The sequence below is a fragment of the Palaemon carinicauda genome, chromosome 18 (genome assembly GCF_036898095.1).
Source record: "Palaemon carinicauda isolate YSFRI2023 chromosome 18, ASM3689809v2, whole genome shotgun sequence".
Lineage (NCBI taxonomy): Eukaryota > Metazoa > Arthropoda > Malacostraca > Decapoda > Palaemonidae > Palaemon > Palaemon carinicauda.
Window position 1 is genome coordinate 61,010,447 of NC_090742.1, and position 25,754 is coordinate 61,036,200.

At 40.7% G+C, this 25,754-nt stretch overlaps 2 protein-coding genes across 5 annotated transcripts in view; one reads left to right on the forward strand and one right to left on the reverse strand.

Moving 5' to 3' along the window:
• The first annotated feature begins 2,368 nt into the window (after positions 1-2,368).
• LOC137657316 (streptococcal hemagglutinin-like) lies at positions 2,369-3,697 on the forward strand. Its single transcript, XM_068391649.1, has one exon. It carries the CDS (start codon positions 2,369-2,371, stop codon positions 3,695-3,697), a length of 1,329 nt encoding a protein of 442 aa, XP_068247750.1.
• A 3,124-nt stretch (positions 3,698-6,821) lies between these two features.
• LOC137657087 (renalase-like) overlaps positions 6,822-25,754 on the reverse strand; it is a 42,639-nt gene continuing 23,706 nt past the window's right edge. For all 4 annotated transcript variants that reach the window (XM_068391454.1, XM_068391451.1, XM_068391452.1 and 1 more), the window contains exons 5-8: positions 21,440-21,591; positions 18,447-18,626; positions 10,268-10,437; positions 6,822-7,162 (exon numbers count right to left, since the gene is read on the reverse strand). In XM_068391454.1, the coding sequence (XP_068247555.1) occupies positions 7,004-7,162; positions 10,268-10,437; positions 18,447-18,626; positions 21,440-21,591 (661 nt within the window). In that variant the 3' untranslated portion in view covers positions 6,822-7,003. The remainder of the gene's footprint in view (positions 7,163-10,267; positions 10,438-18,446; positions 18,627-21,439; positions 21,592-25,754) is intronic.

Here is a 25,754-nt window from a genome sequence, read left to right on the forward strand (position 1 = left end):
CCCCTGGACTTGGGAGCTTGCAAGAGGTCCCGGACTAGGAGGACGACAGGCACGAACAGACGAACCCTCAAGCGCAACACTATCCACAACACTATCACTCACTTTATCACTACCCACTGCACTCTTACACTTCAGCTCCTTGACGTCCGCCATGAGCTGGTTACGGTCACTAGCCAAGGACTCGACTCTCTCACCCAGAGCTTGGATGGCACGCATCATATCTGCCATCGAAGGTTCTTGAGTGCCAGAAGGGGGATAAGGAGCAACCACTACAGGGGAAGGAATAGGTTGTGGGGCATGAGGAGAGGAAAATTCAACGGAGCGAGATGAACTTCTCCTGACTCTATCTCTCTCTAGCCTACGTGTATATTTCTGGAATTCGATAAAATCGAATTCCGAAAGCCCAACGCATTCCTCACATCGATCTTCCAATTGACAGGTTTTATCCCGACAATTGGAACAAACGGTGTGAGGATCGATAGAGGCCTTCGGAAGACGCCTTGAACAGTCCCTAGCATTACACTTCCTGAATTTAGGGACTTGAGAAAGGTCAGCCATTTTGAATTGGTCAAAGGGGAATTCAAAAACTATCCAAAGTCATCAACAAATAATCCGATATCAACAAAAGAATGCAAGGATTTATTGAAGATAAAGCCTGCAAAGCGAAAGCTCAAAACTAGAAACGTGTACTTCACCAAAAAGTTGTGAAAACCAATCCAGTTAGCAACAGCGAATTAGTAGGTCTTGCCGGTGGCACGACAGAGAGAAAATTGAGTTCTTTGTTTACATTGAGTACTGAGTACCTGCACGACAGATGGCGCTGTTGAAGTACACCCCCTACCTGCATAGCGATCGCTGGCGGATTTTTAACGTAGAGTTTTCTGTCGAGCAGCAGAGCTGCAGCTTATATAATCACCGGCTAAGTTAAATATTGAAAATTGTACAATACTGTATATTGTTACTTTAAGGGCTGTTTATCTGGTCCTATCACACAAGGAAACCCGATGCACTACTGTATGTTTGACATAAAAATTCAGGGGCGTAGCTAGAGATTTCAGGCCAGGGGCCTGAGTTAGTAAAGAGGCCCCCCTTTCCACTTACTCTAGTACGAGGCTAGAGCAGACCAATTAGCTGGAGGGGAGGGGATACCAATGAAAATAAATCCCTTACTTTAAGTGTATTTTTGTACTTTGAAAAATGCTATTGAGGTTGGTTTTATATATACTTTAAAAATAACATGATAATTTTAAATGTATACTTACAGTAGTTTTTTCTGACCCTGCCTTGGAGGCCCTGAGTGGTATTTTAAAAGGGACACCCCTGCTATTCAGCATTGCCACTGTATACATTCTTAGGTATTTAATATATCACACAGTGTATTCTGTATTAATTTTCAGAGCACTTAGAAAACATGAAAATCTTCGCCTTGATTGTATGTCATTGCTTATACAATTGCTCCATGGAATATATGTATCAGCCGCGCATTAGCCTACCGATTTTTTCTCAATAACCTTTTGGCTGAACAATGTTACTTTTCATACAGTGTAGCCTGCATGGCACTATCTTGCTTAATAAACCATCTGGCTTATGAAAGCCCTGTATATCATTACTGTCCTTCACAAATGAAAGAAATAAGGTTAAAGTGGCTGAAATGAAGTGTTGATGTAGTGTATGTGATGGAAAAGCATTGTTAAGATGAAAATAATGGACTGGATTTATGAATTTTGGACAAATGGCCTAGCCCTGGGACATAGGAGGCCATTCAGTGGCCATATGCAACTGGGGATAAGCACCAAAGTTGCATGAAGAATTGGGAGAATGGAAGTATAGTTGAAAGCTATAAAGTGAGTGCATTAGGGGGCAGGAAGGAGACTGCAAAGACCTGTAAGTAATGCTTACAGTGAACTTATTATGGCGTGCTGTCAGTAATGCCGACAGTGAACTTTTTATGGTGTACTGCCGGTAATGCCGACAGTCAACTTGTTATGGTGTACTGTCAGTAAGGCCTACAGTGAACTTATTATGGTGTGCTGTCAGTAATGCCTATGGTGAACTTATTGTGGTGTGCTGTCAGTAATGCCTACAGAGAACTTATTGTGGTGCTGTCAGTAATGCCTACGGTGAACTTATTATGGTGTGCTGTCAGTAATGCCTATGGTGAACTTATTGTGGTGCTGTCAGTAATGCCTACGGTGAACTTATTATGGTGTGCTGTCAATAATGTCTACAGTGAACTTATTATGGTGTGCTGTCAATAATGCCTACAGTGAACTTTTTATGGTGTGCTGCTAGTAATGCCTACTGTGAACTTATTGTGGTGAGCTATCAGTAATGCCTACAGTAAACTTATTATGTTTTGCTGCCAGTAATGCCTACAGTGAACTTACGATGTTGTGCTGCTAGTAATGCCTACAGTCAACTTATTGTGTATGCTGTTAGTAATGCCTACAGTCAACTTATTGTGTATGCTGTTAGTACTGCCTACAGTCAACTTATTGTGTATGCTGTTAGTACTGCCTACAGTCAACTTATTGTGTATGCTGTCAGTACTGCCTACAGTCAACTTATTGTGTATGCTGTTAGTAATGCCTACAGTCAACTTATTGTGTATGCTGTTAGTACTGCCTACAGTCAACTTATTGTGTATGCTGTCAGTAATGCCTACAGTCAACTTATTGTGTATGCTGTTAGTAATGCCTACAGTCAACTTATTGTGTATGCTGTCAGTAATGCCTACAGTCAACTTATTGTGTATGCTGTTAGTACTGCCTACAGTCAACTTATTGTGTATGCTGTTAGTAATGCCTACAGTCAACTTATTGTGTATGCTGTTAGTACTGCCTACAGTCAACTTATTGTGTATGCTGTTAGTAATGCCTACAGTCAACTTATTGTGTATGCTGTTAGTACTGCCTACAGTCAACTTATTGTGTATGCTGTTAGTAATGCCTACAGTCAACTTATTGTGTATGCTGTTAGTAATGCCTACAGTCAACTTATTGTGTATGCTGTCAGTAATGCCTACAGTCAACTTATTGTGTATGCTGTCAGTAATGCCTACAGTCAACTTATTGTGTATGCTGTCAGTACTGCCTACAGTCAACTTATTGTGTATGCTGTCAGTAATGCCTACAGTCAACTTATTGTGTATGCTGTCAGTACTGCCTACAGTCAACTTATTGTGTATGCTGTCAGTAATGCCTACAGTCAACTTATTGTGTATGCTGTCAGTACTGCCTACAGTCAACTTATTGTGTATGCTGTCAGTAATGCCTACAGTCAACTTATTGTGTATGCTGTTAGTAATGCCTACAGTCAACTTATTGTGTATGCTGTCAGTAATGCCTACAGTCAACTTATTGTGTATGCTGTCAGTAATGCCTACAGTCAACTTATTGTGTATGCTGTCAGTACTGCCTACAGTCAACTTATTGTGTATGCTGTCAGTAATGCCTACAGTCAACTTATTGTGTATGCTGTTAGTAATGCCTACAGTCAACTTATTGTGTATGCTGTTAGTACTGCCTACAGTCAACTTATTGTGTATGCTGTTAGTAATGCCTACAGTCAACTTATTGTGTATGCTGTTAGTAATGCCTACAGTCAACTTATTGTGTATGCTGTTAGTACTGCCTACAGTCAACTTATTGTGTATGCTGTTAGTACTGCCTACAGTCAACTTATTGAGGTGCACTGACAGCAATAAAACCCTCTGGGTAAAAGCATGAATCAAAGTATTTCTACATGGTTTGGTCCCGTGGAAAAATGGGTACCCAGAGGTTACTGACAATAATATATGATTCAGCAGTGCTAGGCAGTTGGCAATGGATGTATGCACTTTGGTGGCTGGTCAGAACATTCATCAGCAAGGTTTAATTGTAGGAAAACATTGTAATTGTGCTATGAAGTCAAAGTTAAAATAGGCTGGATACCAAAATGATGGAAGAAACATCACCAATTTTAAAAGTAATTTGTATTTTTCCTAGCTATACAAACCTAAGTTCTTTAGTAGGAGTAAAATTCTGGTAATAGCTGAAAATGGCCAGTGAAGAATTATCAAGGTTCTGGCAGCCATAACCCAATAGTCACTAGTGGCATGCGTCTCTAGCACTCAGAGCCTTCATTTCCATTTTGCCTGAAACTTGTGGGGTGGATGCAATGGGAAGTGAAACTTAAAGGACTTGGCTTTGTAAAACTAGATAAAATACAAATTAATTTCAAAATTTGTGATTTGTTCCTACACAAATACGCACCTTCGTCCATTGGTAGGGGAGTCATCCTTAGGAGAGAGGAAATCCCACTTGCCCAACTGGCTGGGTAAGGAGAGCAGACCTAAGGATCCTTGCATCCCATGATCACGTTCTGTTTTCCTGGAATACTGCATTGTCCTCTGATCAGGAGTGCATTTTCACTACTAACTGGCCTACCCTTCTTGTTGACATGGTCCACTACAGTCGTGTTGTTGCTCATCAACACAACTGAGTGACCCCTTACTATGACTTGGAAATGGCTTAAAGCCAGGTACGGTGCCTTCAGTTCCAATATGTTTACAGATCTTTTGCCTACTTCCTCTGTCTACAGACTTGATGTGAAGCGAGTTAGAATGTGTGCTCTCCACCCTTCTCTAAATGCATCTGAAAAAAAATAGGCTCTGAGGAAAGGACCTATAAGGAGGAACCTGCAAACAGGTATTTCTCCTGCAACCACTAGGACAGGTACTCTCAAACTTCCTGTCACCATGACAAGTACATGTGGAGTATCGGACCTCTGTCTCCAACTGGTCTTTAAATTCCAATGCAAGGAACGAAGGTGTAACCTCCTGTGTGGAACTAGATGTTCTAAGGAAGACAGATATCCAAGCAGACTTTGCTAGTGCTTCACTGTGAGGTAGAAGGGTAAAAAAAAGAGTACAGCTAGGGGGTGAAGAAGCACAATATTTGGTAGTTAGGGTTAACATAGGGCAGTGACTGATGTCTTTAGAGCCAAGCCTTGTAAAAGAAAATGGCTATTGCTGGTTTTGAGTTGGGAGTAGAATTACATGCAATTCCAATAAGACAATTCTATCCAGTGTCTCTATTAGAACAATCTCAATGGCAGCAATGCTTTTTAAAATCAAGCTTCAATCTATTCCTGCCCCCCCCCCCCCCCCCCCCCCCCGCCTTTCTGAATGAAGTCTTAAGCATTAAGGCACACTAATGGAAAAGATGAAAACAGACAAGTCACATATCTAACAACACTGTTGTCTTGATGTATATTTAATGGCTTAAAAACATATAGCTACTCTATGAATCAAACAAGTTCTAGTTTCACAAAAAGGCACTAGGTAAAGGAATGAGAATCTAAATTTTAAATAAAAATAAAAACAAATAATTTACATATACTTGACTACCAGAGGCTTGAATTAATCTACATTCTACAAATATTCTAATAAGATACAAAAGAGAGCAAAAGTATACTGACGTTTATAATAATAAACCAATGATTAAATCAGAAGGCAATTCTGAATTGAGATATACACTGCACTTAAAGTTATGAGAAAAAGTATAGAGGCTAAATGTTGTTTTCTTCTACAAATGAAAATAAATTGGTTTATGCCTGTAGTTTGAGGTCATATCATCCACATCAATCATACAAATACCATGTATTTTATGAGTGATGGGTTTAAATAATAAATTACTTTTATATTAAAACAATTTAGCCTCCATTCATTAAAAGATATTTTTCTTATAATGCATAACCTGTAACATTAAAGAATAACATTATTCACAATCATAGTAATGGTGATGGAAAAAAAGTGCAAAACATCAAAAGGAAAAAATTATTTTTTTTACTAGAATTTCAGTTTGGATACCAGACTGTTACAGCCATTTAGATATTACTTAAACACTAGCATCACCAGCGTCATTATTGTGATAAAGTTTGATGTGAAATTAGTTCTCCCATCTTTTCTCTGTCCTGTGAATTTATGCTTGAATTCTCATTAGCTTTTGTCTTCATATGTTCCCTTATCCTTCATGATTTCTTGGATGGATAAATGTATGGAATTTGGGCAATATGGCTTGCCGCTTGGGCTGGGGAGATCAGCTCATGCAGCTCTTCATTTTGCTACTTACAGACCTACAACTCCTATGACTTACTATTCCGTATCCTTTCTCATCACGGGTCCACTCCATCTCATTCATAGTATCTATACTACCTTCTTCCTCCTGCACCTTTCTATTTTTCCCTACCTCTGCTCACCAATTTGGAAAGTAGCTATCTATTCAACTGTGTCTAGTTGTTAATTTCAATTCTCTCTGTTGCAAACTATACCACAAGTTATTGACACATTAAAATAGAATACAGTACTTCAGAAAGCTGAGCTATTGAGGTGGAACCACACACAAATCTAGAACCCTGCTGCTGGGGGTGGGGGTGACGGTGGGGCTATGAGCTTCATAAACACTTTGCAGTTTACATGAGAGCTGGCAGCACCTGACACATTCTTTCTCTGGATGATAAAAGAGTTTGTGCAGTTTGATTATCTTGGGTTACACTTATTCTTCCAGATTAGACAAATATATCTATTTCAGAAATTACTATTATTTCCATTTCAGTGTCTTATCCTCTACCCATTAGAACAGAATCCATGGAAAAGACTATTCAACAAATCTCCCAAATCTAATACTATTAAAACAGAAAAAGACCTATAATGACTCCTTTTATGAAAGGAAATAACAAGATATGCCTTGGCTATTCTAGGGTTACTAAATGAACATTAAAATACGGTATACAAGCCAGCCTACTTATAGCCCTTCAAGGTTTTAGTTAAATAAAGTAGATGGCATCTTTAAATTTTAATATAAACACTGAAACAATATCTTATGAATATCATATGCCTACAAAGCTTGTATCACTACATATGTATTGTGTAGGAAGGCAAAAGACAACAGATACTCTCATATATAACAGAATTCAGAATTCATGGGGTAGTCTGCTTTTCCTAATGAAATCCTAAGAAACACTAAGATCCCTTTTTCAGATACTGAATTACAACATCCACTACAGACTTAGCAGACTCTATACAACCATCCATGTTTGAATGGGTAAACCCATCACCTCCAATAACTAAACCACTACCCAAAGATACACAGCCGGGCAGTCCGGGATATGCTGACGTTACCTGGAAGAAATACAAAATCTGCCATGTATTTTCCATGAAAAGAGTATCAGTGCAACTTAAATATTTTCTAAACAGTATCAGTGCAACTTAAATATTTTCTAAACAGTATCAGTGCAACTTAAATATTTTCTAAACAGTATCAGTGCAACTTAAATATTTTTTAAGCAATCAATTCAGCACTCGAATCATATTACACTGAGATGTAACTTTTTCCCATTCAAAATGGATTAGAAAGTGATTACCTATCTTATGCAACTAATTTCATAGTAAAGAATATGAAACCCAATATTTCATACTACGGTATATAAACATAAACTGTATCTTTGGACACACTAGATGACTAGGCTAATATTCATATTTAGGTGTTCCAAATCATTAAAATAATGGTCAACTTCTTGTCAGTTTTTACGGTGTATGCAGCTAGGGAAATGACCTCATTGTTATTATCATCATCAGCCAAGCTACAACCCTGGTTGGGAAAGCAGAATGCCACAAGCCTAAGGGCTCCAACAGGAAAAGTATCCAAGGGAGGAAAGGAAATAAAGTAATAACAAATAAACTACAGTATATAAGTACAGCAATGAATTAAAAATATAAAATACTTCAAGATCAGTAAAAATATTAAAATAGATCAGTACTCTGTAAACTATAAAAAAGACTTATGTTAATCTGCTCAAGAGAAAATCATTTACAAAAAGTTTCAACTTCTGATGTTCCACTTATTCAACTGCCTAATTTGGAAGAACATTCCACAATCTGGTCACAGCTGGAATAAAATTCCTAGAATACTGTGTAGTATTGAGCCTTATGATGGAAAAGGTATGACTGATAGAATTAGCTGTATACCTAGTACTGTGTACAGGATGAACTGCATACCTAGTACTATGAAGGATGGTAGTCTGGGAAGATCAGAGTGCAAAGGACAATCTGAATTACGTAATATATTATGAAACATGAAAAAAAGAGCTGACTGAACAACAGTGCCAGAGATCAATATCTAGATCAGAAATGAAAAAATTTAATAAACCATAAGTTCCTATCCAATGAATTGCAATGAGAGACAGCAGGTGATGACAAGATATGCAAACAATATTTGAAACAAGGAAGAATGAAGGAATTAAAACAACTCAGGATAGAATGATCACCAAAATTCTTAAAATACAACCACTGCTGCAGGCATTGACCAGGTCATGAGCCTTTGTCAATTTGCATATTCAGAAATGTAAATTTCCTAGTTTTACATGGATAACGGGGGAAGGTGGGCTGTGGCACCCTAGCAGTACCAGCTGAACTCAGTGGAGTCCTGTCAGGCTGGGAGGAATGTAGAGAGGAGAGGTCCCCTTTTATTTTTTTTATTTTTGCTTCATTTGTTGATGTCGGCTACCCCCCAAAATTGGGGGAAGTGCCTTGGTATATGTATATACATAGAAAAGGGGGAAGATGTGACTCCCAGATCAAGTACTTAGCAACCTTTAAAACTAAGAATATTTTTCTTACATGATAAACGAACAACCAGAACTGCTTTGGATCTAACTAATGCAAACATATTCCATGTTGGGTATGTTTTGTGTTGTTAACAAGATGACAAACACTTGTTTAGCTTTTCATGTTGATGAAGAGCTTTAGCAATTTTGAGGGATGAATAATGAGTATGCATTGTTTCATATTCACTCCCTCATTCCTAGATATCAAAATATAACCCCTGGCCAAAAGTATTGATGATCCATTACATGAGAATACTTAAGAAAAATGCTGTACAGTACAAAAAGTGTGACGTTTCCAATAGGCCACCTCAACCCCAAAAGAAATGATAACCCTTTTACCCCCAGGCTCTTTGGAAATTTCCAACCCTTAACCCCCAGGGGATTATTTTTTTCCCAGCACATTTTGCAGTATAGTTTTTTTAAATTGCTCTAACAGCCTTAATTTTTGTCATAGAGAGGTCAGGTTGGTCTCATTCTTTTGGAAAATGCCTGAATTTTCTCAATTAATTATCAAAAATATGAAAAAAAAAAAATTTATAGCATTTATTTGCAAGGACGTACCGGTATGTCCATGGGGGTAAAGGGATGGGTTTTGTGAAACGTACCAGTACGTCCTTTGGGGGTAAAAGGGATAACAGTTTAGAGGGGTGGGGGAGAAAGGTGTACAATTCAGAAGTTCTAGGAGTTAAGTAATAGTTGTGAGTAGATGGAATCTAATACAAATTAAGAGGGCCCTAATAACTCGGTAAGTAAACTATGGAAACAATATCCAAGCAAAAGTAGGATTCTTGACATGATACTGATGGCTTTTCATTAAATAGGGGGTATGGAATGACTAATATTGCAAAGTTTTATTTTAAATAGGTGACTTTAATAATTTTCCTATATGATTTTCTTAAAAATACTATGAAAAAAAATTCTATAAAGCTGTTTGGTGAAGTGGCTTGCACATCTGCTGAATTAGGGGTATTCTTATTAATACAATGAACTTTTTACAGTTTGTTTCATTCTTTAGCCCATTTATAGCTTTGCTTTAAAATAAAAAATGTCTGTTCCTAAAATTTACCATCCTTCATTGTCCCTATACAGCTATAAAATTACCAACCGCATCAACTGATCACAATAACACTGACAACAGATGCAGATGGCTCCTCTCCTCACAGAAAGTGTTGCAAAGAATTTCCAGTAGTTACAATAATCTTTTCTTTCAATAGTAAGAATTTTCCTATAAATTGGATGGCCAAGTGTATCTTAGAAATAATGGCTAAAAGTCAAGGCACCAAACGGTGAAGGCCATTTAGCTCTAGTTGTTCAATAGCAGGCCCACATTAGAGAATAATGCAGATTTTGCGACACTTAATTTTCAATGTGGACAATGAAAACAAACAAGAAGTTTACCATCAATTACAACATTAGTAATGTTGACATTACTACAGTAAATACCAATTACAAAAAGGGCACCTGTCCTAAATAGCTCATGCCCTCCATTATACACAAGTTGTTTACTTAAAATTACAATGTGCAGAAGGCTAAGAATTCCTTAGAATAACTTGATTAAACCATTTGAAGGTTTCATCTTCATCACTAACACTAGAACCAAAATTTTCATTAATTTACATACCTGTGAGAATCTCCATTTTTGGCACTTTACATAAGCAGGTTCTGGCCACTCAGGGAACAACTCTTGAACTTTCTTCAGAATTATTGGCTTTATTTCCTCTGTTGTCTCCTCCACATAGGCTTTACCAAATGGAACAGAAGTGTGCACAACAACTGACGGAGCACCATTTTCTGGAAGAAAAAAATAAATCAAATTAGTAGAATTTCTACGTACATGAAGTTGGGAGAAATCACTGCATCAATGTCATTAATCAGGGGATATCATTAAGTTACCTCTAGATTGGTTCTAGTTTAAATAATCCATCAGTCTTCCTAGTAAATAACAGTGCAATTTCTGAGAAGGGAGGTATTTGATACCATGTACGAAACACTGAAAATAACTAAAGTTTTTTGCTTTGACAAAAAATAAACTAGTCTTACAATAATTTATATGGACCACATAGCAAAAATCTAGACAGCCCAATGTAGCATACAGTACTGTAATCAACACTGCTGTGAGAAAAAGGAAAGACCAAGGCATGAGTAACTTTTTATATCATTCACTTATCAATAATTAACACACACATCGTATATCATCACATATCTATAGCTGCCTCGCACACTGTATGTCAAGAACATAAAATAATTGATTGGTTCACATTACTGTATAACATTCTTGTTGGTGTCCTGTTATTCATACCAAAGTGTTTTTGTGGCTTACAATCAATTTAATTTATCAATAAAACAATGTTAAAAATATGAAACACATAACTTTGAATGATTTTCAAGCTTTAGTACCTTGGATAAGATTTTAGAAGTTTGGCATATACTGTACAGTACTAAACATAACAAAACAGTTTAGCAAAAAATTATAATTTTATAAATACCTGTAGTTAAAGACTTGAATAACACACACACACACACACACACACACACACACACATACACACTCACTCACTCACTCACTCACTCTCTCTCTCTCTCTCTCTCTCTCTCTCTCTCTCTCTCTCTCTCTCTCTCTCTCTCTCTCAGTTGTTAAGGCAACCTTAACACAGGAACTCTAAGCCCCATTCCAATGCTTTTAGCTAAGGCTAACTCTGTAGTATTAGGTAAACATAAATGTAATTAAGAAATGAATTAACTAGAATATCTATTTACTTTAATCAAGTATTTATGGTATTTCAGGTTACCTAAAGAGTGCTTTAGTTTATCAATCATGATATCCCCATAAAAGTACAATCAAAGTATTAGTAGTAAGATCTCTAAATAAGAATTTTTAACATAAGAACTTTCAAAGATAAGAAACTATGATTTACAATAAATAAAAATATTTTGAATGAGTGGAAAACTAAATACAAATTAATTAATCTTTTTCAAAGTACTGTACTGTATTTTTCTGTGTAAATATAGCCATGGGAATTCTCAATACAAATGTAGACTAGCTCACTAATGTTAGCAAGATCAGCTGATTGAAAATAATAGAATGTAGGGAGGTTAAGAAATATGAGTTGGATGCCTAAATTAACCTTGTTGAACTTGAGCACCCAATCTTAGAACACATCTCGCTTACTGTATGAGTTTTGGGCCATAATGCTCAATGCTTGGTCCAAAAGGGGCATACAATACCAGACATTTAAATAAGGCACAGTTGTGTAATTCTGTACAGTAAAATATGTTATTTTGATAATAAAATAAATTTTTGAATATACTTACCCGGTGATTATAATAGCTGCAACTCTGTTGCTCGACAGAAAAACTCTACGGAAAAATTCGCCAGCGATCGCTACACAGGTAGGGGGTGTACTCAACAGCGCCATCTGTTGTTCAGATACCCAGTACTCATTGTAAACAAAGAACTCAATTTTCTCCTCGGTCCACTGTGTCTCTATTGGGGAGGAAGGGAGGGTCCTTTAATTTATAATCACCGGGTAAGTATATTCAAAAATTTATTTTATTATCAAAATAACATTTTTCAATATTTAACTTAGCCGGTGATTATAATAGCTGATTCACACCCAGGGGGGTGGGTAGAGACCAGCAAAATATGTTTACATCATATGAGCTAAGAATTTTTATTTCATTTTAGAAGTTATCAAAATAACTAAACAAAATAAATAGGTACCTGGTAAGGAAGTCGACTTGAACAATTACTCTGCCTTTTTAAGTACATCTTCCTTACTGAGCCTCGCGATCCTCTTAGGATGCTGAGCGACCCCTAGGAGCTGAAGTATCAAGGGTTGCAACCCATACAACAGGACCTCATCAAAACCTCTAATCTAGGCGCTTCTCAAGAAATTACTTTGACCACCCGCCAAATCAACTAGGATGCGAAAGGCTTCTTAGCCTTCCGGACAACCCAAAAACAACAATAAAAACATTTCAAGAGAAAGATTAAAAAGGTTATGGAATTAGGGAATTGTAGTGGTTGAGCCCTCCCCCACTACTGCACTCGCTGCTACGAATGGTCCCAGAGTGTAGCAGTTCTCGTAAAGAGACTGGACATCCTTAAGATAAAAAGACGCGAACACTGACTTGCTTTTCCAATAGGTTGCGTCGATTATACTTCGCAGAGATCTATTTTGTTTAAAGGCCACGGAAGTTGCGACAGCTCTAACTTCGTGTGTCCTTACCTTCAGCAAAGCTTGGTCTTCCTCATTCAGATGGGAATGAGCTTCTCGTATAAACAGTCTGATAAAATAGGATAAAGCATTCTTTGACATAGGCAAAGATGGTTTCTTAACTGAACACCATAAAGCTTCAGACGGGCCTCGTAAAGGTTTAGTTCGTTTTAAATAGAACTTAAGAGCTCTTACAGGGCATAAGACTCTTTCTAGTTCATTTCCAACCATACTATAAGCTTGGAATATCGAACGATTTTGGCCAAGGTCGAGAAGGCAGCTCGTTTTTGGCTAGAAAACCAAGTTGTAGAGAACATGTAGCCGTTTCAGATGAGAATCCGATGTTCTTGCTGAAGGCATGAATCTCACTGACTCTTTTAGCTGTAGCTAAGCATACCAGGAAAAGAGTCTTTAAGGTGAGATCTTTCAGGGAGGCTGATTGTAGCGGCTCGAACCTGTCTGACATAAGGAATCTTAGTACCACGTCTAAATTCCAACCAGGTGTAACCAAACGACGCTCCTTCGTGGTCTCAAAAGACTTAAGGAGGTCCTGTAGATCTTTATTGTTGGAAAGATCTAAGCCTCTGTGACGGAAGACTGATGCCAACATGCTTCTGTAACCCTTGATAGTGGGAGCTGAAAGAGATCGTTCTTTCCTCAGATATAAGAGGAAGTCCGCTATTTGAGTTACAGAGGTACTGGTCGAGGATACGGATACTGACTTGCACCAGTTTCGGAAGATTTCCCACTTCGATTGGTAGACTCTATGGGTGGATGTTCTCCTTGCTCTAGCAATCGCTCTGGCTGCCTCCTTCGAAAAGCCTCTAGCTCTCGAGAGTCTTTCGATAGTCTGAAGGCAGTCAGACGAAGAGCATGGAGGCCTTGGTGTACCTTCTTTACGTGTGGCTGACGTAGAAGGTCCACCCTTAGGGGAAGTGTTCTGGGAACGTCTACTAGCCATCGAAGTACCTCGGTGAACCATTCTCTCGCGGGCCAGAGGGGAGCAACTAGCGTCAACCTTGTCCCTTCGTGAGAGGCGAACTTCTGCAGTACCTTGTTGACAATCTTGAACGGAGGGAATGCATATAGATCTAGATGTGACCAATCTAGGAGAAAGGCATCTATATGAACTGCTGCTGGGTCCGGGATTGGTGAGCAAAATATTGGGAGCCTCTTGGTCATCGAGGTTGCGAAGAGATCTATGGTTGGCTGGCCCCAGGTGGCCCAAAGTCTCTTGCATACATCCTTGTGGAGGGTCCATTCTGTTGGAATTATTTGTCCCTTCCGACTGAGACAATCTGCCATGACATTCAAGTTGCCTTGGATGAACCTCGTTACTAGTGATATGTTTAGACCTTTTGACCAGGTGAGGAGGTCCCTTGCGATCTCGTACAACGTCAGAGAGTAGGTCCCTCCTTGCTTGGAGATGTACGCCAAAGCCGTGGTGTTGTCCGAGTTCACCTCCACCACTTTGCCTTGAAGGAGAGACCTGAAGCTTTTCCAGGCCAGACGTACTGCCAGTAGCTCCTTGCAGTTGAAATGCATTGTCCTTTGACTCGAGTTCCATATTCCCGAGCATTCCCGACCGTCTAATGTCGCACCCCAGCCTACGTCCGATGCGTCCGAGAAGAGAACGTGGTTGGGAGTCTGAACAGCCAGGGGAAGACCCTCTCTTAGGTTGATATTGTCCTTTCACCAAGTCAGACAAGACTTTATCTTTTCGGAAACCGGGATCGAGACCGCTTCTAGCGTCTTGTCCTTTTTCCAGTGAAAAGCTAGATGGTATTGAAGAGGACGGAGGTGTAGTCTTCCTAGTGACACAAATTGATCCACGGATGACAGTGTCCCTACCAGACTCATCCACAGCCTGACTGAGCAGCGTTCCTTCTTCAGCATCTTCTGGATGGATAGCAGGGCTGGGGGCTGATCGTCTTGTTGTTCAGCAACGTCCTCATCAGAGGGTTCCTCATCCGAAACTGATGAGGAAACGGCAACGGAGTGGGCAACGTCTGGCTCGCTGAATCCGGTCGCACTGGTGGATGCGTGACGGAGCCGGACGCAATATCATGGAACTGCTGCACAGTCTGTGAACTGTCAACAACCATGGGTGCGCGAGGAAGCACAGCGTCAACCCGAGACTGTCTAGACCGTCTGGGTTGTGCAGTCAACACCCTACCGGGTTGCTGAGGTTGACGCACTGCGTCAAAACAAGTCACCTCTGCTGGTTGTTGAACGTCCTGAACGTCAACAACCACCTCCGAGCGTCGCTTAACGTCAACGTGCGGCTGGCAACCCACACTGGGTCGCATCGGTGGAGGAACCACCTCAACTGGCAGACGCGAGTAGGTTACCTCAGCGTCAACAGGGCGCACAACCGACCGGTTGGAAGGTTGTTGGCCAGAAGGTTCTTCTCCGCATTTAAGTCCTCTATCAAGGACGCAAGCTTGGACTGCATGTCTTGCAGCAAAGCCCATTTAGGGTCTACGGGAGCAGGTGTGGCAACAGACGGGGTTAGCGACTGAGGCGGAACCGTTTACCATCCCTGAAAGCCTTGTTATGCGTGACATAATAGTACAGCAAAACTTCAAAGGCTCGACAACAGCTGTGAAGTTGACCTGTAAACAACTTGGAGCGTCTCCTGGCTAGGCGCCAGGGAGAGTCTACGAGAATTGAGAAGTCTATCTGGGCAGAGGCATGAACTCCCAAGCCGAGAACTTCTCTCGTGTCATATCAGACTCTCGCTCTATAAACCAGTTTAAAAGAAGGGAAAGCAAAGGCTGTATCCCCCAAACTCCTCCTGGTGAAAAACCAGTCGCCTAGCCAACGTAACGCTCTCTAGGAGAGCGAGAGAGCACTAGCTTAAAAACAACGGCTTCGAAGTAGCTAGGCCTAGTGTAAGCTCTGACGTTTAGGCGAACGAGGAGCAGCAGTTACAAAAAGATCCGGACGAAGATCCTTAAAAAAATCATCATGATTTAATTAAAGTCCATAGGAGGCTAAGCAGCTTTAGGCTCCTCTCCATCTGACAGAGTCCTCAAGGGAATATCAGTAGGAGGGAGAACAGCAACTTCCTCATCTACAGGAACCTTGTCCGATAAAAGCTGAGCTCTCACTGGTGCATTAGTAGCGGACCAGAACGCAACGTCATGTAACTGCTTGACAGTCTGTGAACTGTCAACAACTGAACTGTCAACCACAACAGGTGCGTGAGGGCGCACAGCGTCCACTCGAGACTGCTTTGACTGCCTAGACTGAGCAGTCAAAACAACTCTAGAATGCGGAGGTTGACGCACAGCGTCAAAACAAGTCAACTCCGATTGTTAGTGAACGTCTTGAACGTCAACAGGAGCATCAGCCAGTGGCCTAACGTCCAAATGCGGCTGAAAAACCACACGAGACCGCATCGAGTGTGGTTCTAAACAACCTGACTGACGTTACTAAGCTACGCCAACGTCAACAGTAAGCACAAAGGAACGTTAGGTTGGCTGAAAGCCAGGATATCGATGAGATAAACGGCTAGACTCAACGGACTAATCGGCAGAATAGTCTTCCATAAGGGAGGCAAGCATATACTGCATGTTTTGCCATACAACCCCTTAAGGATCAACGGAAATGGTTGTGGTAATAGACAAGGGTAACGTCTGAGACCGCAACACTTTGCCTACAAAAAAAGACTCTCGGAGTCTGTGTTACGCTTTTGTTAGGCGGCGAGCAGTTATCCGATGACTGCATAGGGTCAGAGCTGTCCTAATGGCTGTAACCAGGACGCTGGACCTGTCCTGAAAGGACTGACTTTCGCTTAAGGGCTTCGAAACCTTGTGACAGGTTTCTTATGCGAAAAGCCTTCGGATGACGAGGAGAAAAAACGTCTCTCTCGTCTTATGGTAGGGGAGATCTTGGTAAGATACACCCGATACCATAGAGGGAAAACGTCTGTTCGTTGGTCAAGGCCTCTCGAACCCATAAGTCGTTTGACATTACTTCTCCCCTGGGCTTGGGAGCTTGTAAGAGGTCCCGGACTAGGTGAACGACAGGCACGAACAGACGAACCCTCGGACGCAACACTGTAACACTTTGCGCCTCGGACGCAACACTGTAACACTTTGCGCATATCACTTTATCACTTCGATTTTCTGTTTTGCACTAATTTCTACCTGAAACACGCAATTCTACCCTTCATTAAAAGGTAGTAATTGCGAAATTAGTCGTATAATGCAAGCTCATAATACCAGCAAAAAACAGAAAACATATTTTAAGATAAAAAGAAAAATCAGTGGCTGGGAAAGAGACTAAACACTAGTTCATATAACTACGTTTTCAATCTCTCACCGCACATAGCCTGGGGACGAGAATAAAAACCTAAAAACGTTTTATCCTTCCTCCCCGTACAGCGACTAGGGACGTGAGTAACACGAGAACAACGTTACCCGCTTGAACGGAACGTTTTCTCTCCTCTCTCTCCCTCCGTCTCTATCTCTCTCTCTCTCTCTCTCTTGATTTCGCACCTAAGAGAAGAGCCCAATTATATATCGTCAAAAAAAACATGTTACTTGACTAAAGGAAAAAACTGAAAGGTTTTTCAAATAAAAAGTTCCTTTAAATTAGAATTTAAAACATTTAAGCTAAGAAAGAATGAACAAAAGGTCAGAATCGATTTACTCTTACTGCAAAGTGAAACCGTGATACACTCTCTCTCTATCGTAACGATAGAGCGCATGTTGAACGTCCTGAACGTCAACAACTGCGTAGCATAAAAAACTAAACGTTAGTTCATCTTTGAAAACAGTACGAAGACTATCAAAGAAATTCTTTCATAAAATATTACATTTAAAAAGTTTTAAAACCTTAGCTCTTTAAAAGCTAAAGACGATATAAAGGGCTCAACGTTGATTAACTTCGGTTTCCAAGTTAGGACCGCCTACTCTCAGGAAAGGTCTATATAAACAAAGCATTAAAATTTATTTTTATATGTTATATAAAAAATGGAAAGTTAATCGAAGAGGCCTAATAAAGGCGGAGAGATATAAAATATATAGAGGAAAATCTATAACGTGATAAGATAATTACTAAAAGCCTAAACACACTTCCGTCTAAGGGAAGGGTCGGCCATTTAAAAGTGAAAGAAAGTCCATACTCTCTTTGTCACCATAATTAAATCTATCCAAAACGAGTTCAAGTTTTAAGATGAAGATAAAACACCTGCATAGCGAAAGCTCAAAACTAGAATAGTGTACTTCACCAAATAGTTGTGAAAACAAATCCAGTTAGCAACAGCGAATTAGTAGGTCTTGCCGGTAGCCCGACAGAGAGAAAATTGAGTTCTTTGTTTACAATGAGTACTGGGTATCTGAACGACAGATGGCGCTGTTGAGTACACCCCCTACCTGTGTAGCGATCGCTGGCGAATTTTTCCGTAGAGTTTTTCTGTCGAGCAACAGAGTTGCAGCTATTATAATCACCGGCTAAGTTAAATATCGAAAATAAAAAAATTCACTGTATAAAATTACAGTACATCAAAATAAAAAATGAAACATTCAATCTGTTTTAAAACAAGCAATAAGTTCTACAATTCTAATCCCTTACCTAATCCTCGTTTCTTGTTATCGATGGCTACAAAACGAACGATCGAGTCGTTAGCGATGTATTGAGCTGAGCTGCCATTTTTCAGCTTGATTTCAGCACCTTCGTCAAAAAATAAACCTAGTGCATACCTAGAGCTATAGTCTACGGACAGCAAGGACGATCGCAGCTTCTCGTCATTTTCTGAAACAAAGAAATGAATAAAATAGGTCAAAGAGCAATAGAAAACCTGAAATTTTTATATATCTAAGATTCAATAAATGCAAATAACAGTTTAGCAACAGTAAAGTAGAGAATATTCTAACAATACGTAAGAATAAGAAATGGACATGGGTAGGACATACAGTGAGGATGACCAATAATAGATGGACATTAAGTATAACAGTATGGGTACATAGAGATTACAAAAGAAGCAGGGGAAGGAAGAGGGGATGATGGATTGACAAAAAAAGAATGTTTGTGGATGTGGACTGGCATAGGAAGACCATAAACAGATACAAGTGGAAGGACATGTCTGAGGCCTTTGTTCTGCAGTGGACTAGTAATGGATGATGATGACGATAATAACAACTGTTTTCTAGAGCAGGAATAAGCCAGTTACAATCAAATTGTATATTAGCTGTGATTATTTACTGTTATCAACTTACCATATCATTAAGTTACCTCTAGCTTGGTTCTAGTTTAAATAATGAAACAATCTTTCTAATAACAGTGCAACTCCTGAGAAAGAAGGTACTTAGCACCAGCTAAGAAACACTTATAATCAAACTGGCTGCTTTAATATCCCTGGATGTTAGAACACTCAGACCTTAGAAGGAGCAATTGTTTTGACACCTATCTTGCTATACCTGAAATTTAAGGTGATAGGTTTTGTTTATGTTACTTAAACATATGGTCATGGATGAACCAATACCACTATGGGGTATATCTGAAATGTAGTTCTGAAGTAAGCTGATGGGTTTACATAACTATCCATCCTCTCTCGTGTCAAGATAGGGGAATGTGCTTCTATCTTAATCTAAATAGAAGAGTTACTTGGTATGGTAACTTACCTGTATCATAGTCATTTCTAGCAACATAATGATTCAACTGCTACACCCCAACAAAGGCAAAAGAAAAATAGATGAAAAAAGGCCAGGCATTCTTACTCTTATCCTAGATAGACATTGTAACTCCTACTGTAGACAAATCTTTCTTGTTCAGTGAGGAAGCTAGGTATGCTACATACCCTACCGAACAGCTACTACAGGTCCAAGAGAAAATGTGTCGAATGACTTGTGGGTGCATTCTCGTAGATAGTGAGCTGTGAAGTTTTTCTAGCATTACCAGACTCATGCTTTCAGAACTGCTAACGTTGCACCCACTCCTCTGACTGCATGAGTGCGTACCTGTGCAGGTTCTTCCGGCTCCTCTTCTGTCTGGGTTTGTGATCTATTTATCTTTCTATGTAGCCAGAGATGGTGGTTCTAGAGACCTTCTTCATAAGCCTACTGGAGCTGAAGAAGTGATGCTGTAGTCTTGATCTGAACGGTTGAGTTTGTTTCAGGTAGCATCTTGTGCCCTCACAAAGCAAAAAATTAATTCATCACAATAATCAGTTGTTTCCCTAAGAGATGAGATGGAGAGAGATTTAACCCTAAGATTAGGTTTTAAGCTTTAGCGACAAACTCAGGAACAACAAAGGAAAAGAAAACCTTTCTCCACTTCCCCAGAATAACTAACTAGATGTGATAATCTTTACAGCTCGCCTAAATATTTTGTTGAACCTTGGACAAGAAATAAACTGGTCTTGAAAGATGAATCCTTGTCGGATGCATACTTTAAAGAGAACTAAGGACTCTGGTGATCCACACACATGACTTGAGTTCTCTCAGAGGGCAGGACTGATCAAAGCTCCTCGCCAACATCGATAATTTCCACAACGTGAAAAGGTCTACTCCCTTCAGTCTGAAGACTTGGCCCCATGCTGAGCAATAGCCTTTCACTTGTGAGACTGAAAGATTAGACTGAAAGGCACTTCTCTCCATACAGGAAAACAAAAAAGGCTACAATTAGCTGAATAATCTCTGAAATAAGTAGTATCCCTTCAACAAAAACCGTTGCGGATGATGGTCCATTTTGCCTAGTAGACTGCTGTAAAAGACTTTCAGAGGTATCCAAACACCCTGTTCAGTGTCTCACAATAAGCCTTTTGTTCAGAGGAGATGCTGAAGAATCTCAGCCCGTGAAGTAACAGGGACGTCACCGAGCTGTGGTGACTCCACAGATGGGGTTGGCAAAATAAGTTGGTTAATTCTCTAAAAGCCTAGCTTAAAAGCATCAGGAGGTCCAGTTATCTTGTTACATGGAATAATTTGGGAGCCACCAAATCATCTTGACATTTGGAGTAACAAGTACTGTATCCTGTTATCTACTCTTCGGATCGGGGAAAATGGGGGAAAGGGAGAGTTTCCAGCTTCTTTGCTGAAATCATATCCCGATTAACCCTTTTACACCCAGGCAATTTGGAAATTTCCAACCCTTAACCCCCAGAGGTTATTTTTTTTCAAGCACATTTTGCAGTATATTTTTTTTTAAATTGCTCTAACAGCCTTAATTTTTGTCATAGAGAGGTCAGGTTGGTCTCATTCTCTTGTAAAATGCCTGATTTTTTTTTTCAAAAAATTATCAAAAATATGGAAAAAAAATTTTTATAGCATTTTTTTGCAAGGACGTACCGGTACGTCCATGGGGGTAAAGGGATGGGTTTTGAGAAACGTACCAGTACGTCCTTTGGGGGTAAAAGGGTTAAAGGACGAGGGTTTGTATTTGCGTAGGAAGAACAACAAATTAAAAAAAAAAAAAACTACAGTTCCTCAAAAAGGAGTAAAATAATGGCATTTGTGTTTTTAGATTACTAAAAACATATTTCACACTGCTAAATATTTAGGTACCACATTTCATTCATTTCATTTATGGGAAATTCTTACTATAAATATTAGAACAAAAAACATTACCTAATGTATCTTTCACAGTGCCTGAAAGGCCAAACAGTTGAGGAACTGGCATTGTTAAAACTACTGCATCAAATGTATCAGCTGCACCGTCATTCGTCTGTACGTTCCACTTATTATCGCTGAGGTCTATACGATTCACATGATACCCAAATCTGTAAGTGATAAAAAAACGTAGCATTTAAGCTGTTTACTTACACAAGATACAAAGTTCAAACTGGAGAGAAGGAAATTTTAAATCCCTTCAAAACATATGCTCCTTTAACCCAGTATGTACTGTATATATTAGCAAGACTTATAAATTTCCCATTTAGATCCCTGCAGTAAAATATAGGAGACATAATTCAACATAAAAAGGAACTGTATCACCTACACAGTGGTGTTCACTACTGATGTTTAGTAAAAATGATATTTTAATTATAAAATAAATTTTTGAATATACTTACCCGGTGAATATATAATAGCTGCAACTCTGCGGCTCGACAGAAAACACACTCAAAAACCTCGCGAGCGATCGCTATGAAGGTTGCGGGTGTGCCCACCAGCGCCAACTGTCGGCCAGATACCACTCTTGCATGTAAACAAACCCTTCAATTCTTCTCGTCCCGCTGCGTCTCTATTGGGGAGGAAGGGAGGGTCATTTAATTTATATATACACCGGGTAAGTATATTCAAAAATTTATTTTATAATTAAAATATCATTTTTAAATATTTAACTTAGCCGGTGAATATATAATAGCTGATTCACACCCAAGGCGGTGGGTAGAGACCAGAGTTAATTAAGTTTACAGCGTATAAGCTAAGAGTTTTTTCATTTTGACAGTTATCAATATAACAAAACCCAAATATATAGGTACCTGGTAAGGAAGTTGACTTAGACGATTACTCTGCCTTGTATGTCTGTCTTCCTCACGGAGCCCAGCGATCCTCTTAGGATGCTGAAAGACTCCCAGGAGCTGAAGTATCAAGGGCTGCAACCCATACAACAGGACCTCATCAAACCCCTAATCTGGGCACTCTCAAGAAATGACTTTGACCACCCGCCAAATCAACCAGGATGCGAAAGGCTTTTTAGCCTTCCGAACAACCCATAAAACAATATTAAAAACATTTCAAGAGACAGATTAAAAGGATATTGGAATTAGGGAAGTGTAGTGGTTGAACCCTCACCCACTACTGCACTCGCTGCTACGAATGGACCCAGTGTGTAGCAGTCCTCGTAAAGAGTCTGGACATCTTTCAAGTAAAATGACGCGAACACTGACTTGCTTCTCCAAAAGGTCGCGTCCATGATACTTTGCAGAGATCTATTTTGCTTGAAGGCCACGGAAGTTGCTATAGCTCTAATCTCGTGCGTCTTAACCTTAAGCAAAGATCGGTCTTCCTCACTCAAGTGGGAATGGGCTTCTCGTATTAAAAATCTGATAAAATATGACAAAGCATTCTTTGACATAGGTAAGGATGGTTTCTTAACCGAACACCATAACGCTTCAGATTTACCTCGTAAAGGCTTAGTACGAGCTAAATAGAACTTAAGAGCTCTAACGGGGCATAATACTCTCTCTAGTTCGTTGCCTACGATCTCTGATAAGCTAGGAATATCAAAAGATTTAGGCCAAGGACGAGAAGGCAGTTCATTCTTGGCCAGGAAACCAAGTTGAAGAGAACAAGTGGCTTTTTCTGTCGAAAAACCGATGTTCTTGCTGAAGGCATGAAGCTCACTGACTCTTTTAGCCAAGGCCAAGCACACCAGGAAAAGAGTCTTAAGAGTGAGATCCTTCAGGGAGGCTGAATGTAAAGGCTCAAACCTGTCTGACATGAGGAACCTTAGGACCACGTCTAAGTTCCATCCAGGAGTAGCCAAACGACGTTCCTTAGAGGTCTCAAAAGACTTAAGGAGATCTTGTAGATCTTTATTGTTGGAAAGATCTAAGCCTCTATGCCGGAAGACCGAAGCCAACATGCTCCTGTAGCCCTTGATCGTGGGAGCTGAAAAGGAGCGAACTCTTCTCAGGTATAAGAGAAAATCAGCGATTTGGGCTACAGAGGTACTGGACGAGGATACAGATACTGACTTGCACCAGTCTCGGAAGATTTCCCACTTCGATTGGTAAACTCTAATGGTAGAAGCTCTCCTCGCTCTTGCAATCGCACTGGCTGCCTCCTTCGAAAAGCCTCTAGCTCTAGAGAGTCTTTCGATAGTCTGAAGGCAGTCAGACGAAGAGCGTGGAGGCCTTGGTGTACCTTCTTTACGTGGGGCTGACGTAACAGGTCTACTCTTAGAGGAAGACTTCTTGGAAAGTCTACCAGCCATCGAAGTACCTCGCTGAACCATTCTCTCGCGGGCCAGAGGGGAGCAACTAACGTCAACCTTGTCCCTTCGTGAGAGGCGAACTTCTGCAGTACTTTGTTGACAATCTTGAATGGTGGGAATGCATATAGATCTAGGTGAGACCAATCTAGGAGAAAGGCGTCTATATGTATTGCTGCTGGGTCTGGGACTGGAGAGCAATAGATTGGAAGCCTCTTGGTCATCGAGGTTGCAAAGAGGTCTATGGTGGGTTGACCCCAAGTCGCCCAAAGCCTCTTGCACACGTCCTGGTGGAGGGTCCATTCTGTAGGAATTACCTGACCCCTCCGACTGAGGCAATCTGCTAGAACGTTCAAGTCGCCCAGGATAAACCTCGTTACTAGGGAGATGCCTCGATCTCTTGACCAAATGAGCAGGTCCCTTGCGATCTCGTACAGTGTCAGGGAGTGGGTGCCTCCTTGCTTGGAAATGTAAGCCAAGGCTGTGGTGTTGTCCGAGTTGATCTCCACCACTTTGTCTCGAAGGAGACTCTCGAAGCTCATCAACGCCAGGTGGACTGCCAAAAGCTCCTTGCCGTTGATGTGCATGCTCCTCTGACTTGAGGTCCACAGACCTGAGCATTCCCGACCGTCCAGTGTCGCACCCCAACCCAAATCCGATGCGTCTGAGAATAGAACGTGGTTTGGTTTCTGGACTGCTAGAGGAAGACCCTCTCTTAGACTGATATTGTCTTTCCACCAATTCAGGCAAGCCTTTACTGTTTCGGAAATCGGGATTGAGACCGCCTCTAGCGTCTTGTCCTTTTTCCAGTGAAAAGCTAGATGGAATTGTAGAGGTCGGAGGTGCAGCCTTCCTAGCGAGACAAACTGCTCCAGGGATGATAGAGTTCCTACTAGACTCATCCAATTCCTGACTGAGCAACGTTCTCTCTTCAACATCCTTTGGATTACGAGCAGGGCTTGATCTATTCGGGGGGCAGACGGAAAAGCCCGAAAAACTGGACTGCGAATCTCCATCCCTAAATACAGTATAGTTTGGGATGGGATCAGCTGTGACTTTTCCATGTTGACCAAAAGTCCCAATTCCTTGGTCAGATCCAATGTCCAATTGAGATCCTTCAGACAGCGATGACTGGACGAGGCTCTGAGAAGCCAGTCGTCCAAGTAAAGGGAGGCTCGGATACCCGATAAATGGAGGAATTTTGCCACATTCCCCATAAGCCTCGTAAACACGAGAGGAGCAGGACTTAGGCCAAAGCACAGGGCCCGAAACTGGTACACCACATTGTCGAACACAAACCTCAGAAAAGGTTGGGAATCTGAGTGAATGGGGATGTGGAAGTATGCGTCTCTTAGGTCGAGAGAGACCATCCAGTCTCCCTTTCTGACCGCTGCTAAGACTGATTTCGTGGTCTCCATGGTGAACTTTGTCTTCGTGACAAAGACGTTCAGAGCACTGACGTCTAGCACCGGTCTCCAACCTCCTGTCTTCTTCGGTACTAGGAAGAGACGTTTGTAAAACCCCGGTGATTGAAGGTCCGAGACTTTGACCACCGCTCCCTTCTCTAGCAAAAGAGACACTTCTAGTTTCAGGGCTTGTCTCTTTGCTTCCTCTCGGTACTTGGGAGAGAGATCGATGGGGGAAGTCGCTAGAGGAGGTTTGTGTACAAATGGAATTTTGTACCCCTCTCTGAGCAACCTCACAGACTGTTGATCTGCGCCTCTCTTCTCCCAGGCTCGCCAGAAGTTCTTGAGTCTGGCACCTACTGCTGTCTGAAGCTGCGGGCAGTCAGACTCTGCCACGTGAGGACTTGGCTCCTTTCCTCTTGCCTCTCTTTCCTTCGGCACGAGTACTTCCCCTGCTGGGGGCTCTGCCACGAAAGGGCGGAATAAACCTGGACGCAGGAGTGTCTACCCTAGGTCTAGCAGAAAAGGCAGTTGAAGGAGTCCCTTTGCGAGCAGAGGACGCTACCAAGTCATGGGTGTCCTTCTGCACTAGAGACAAAGC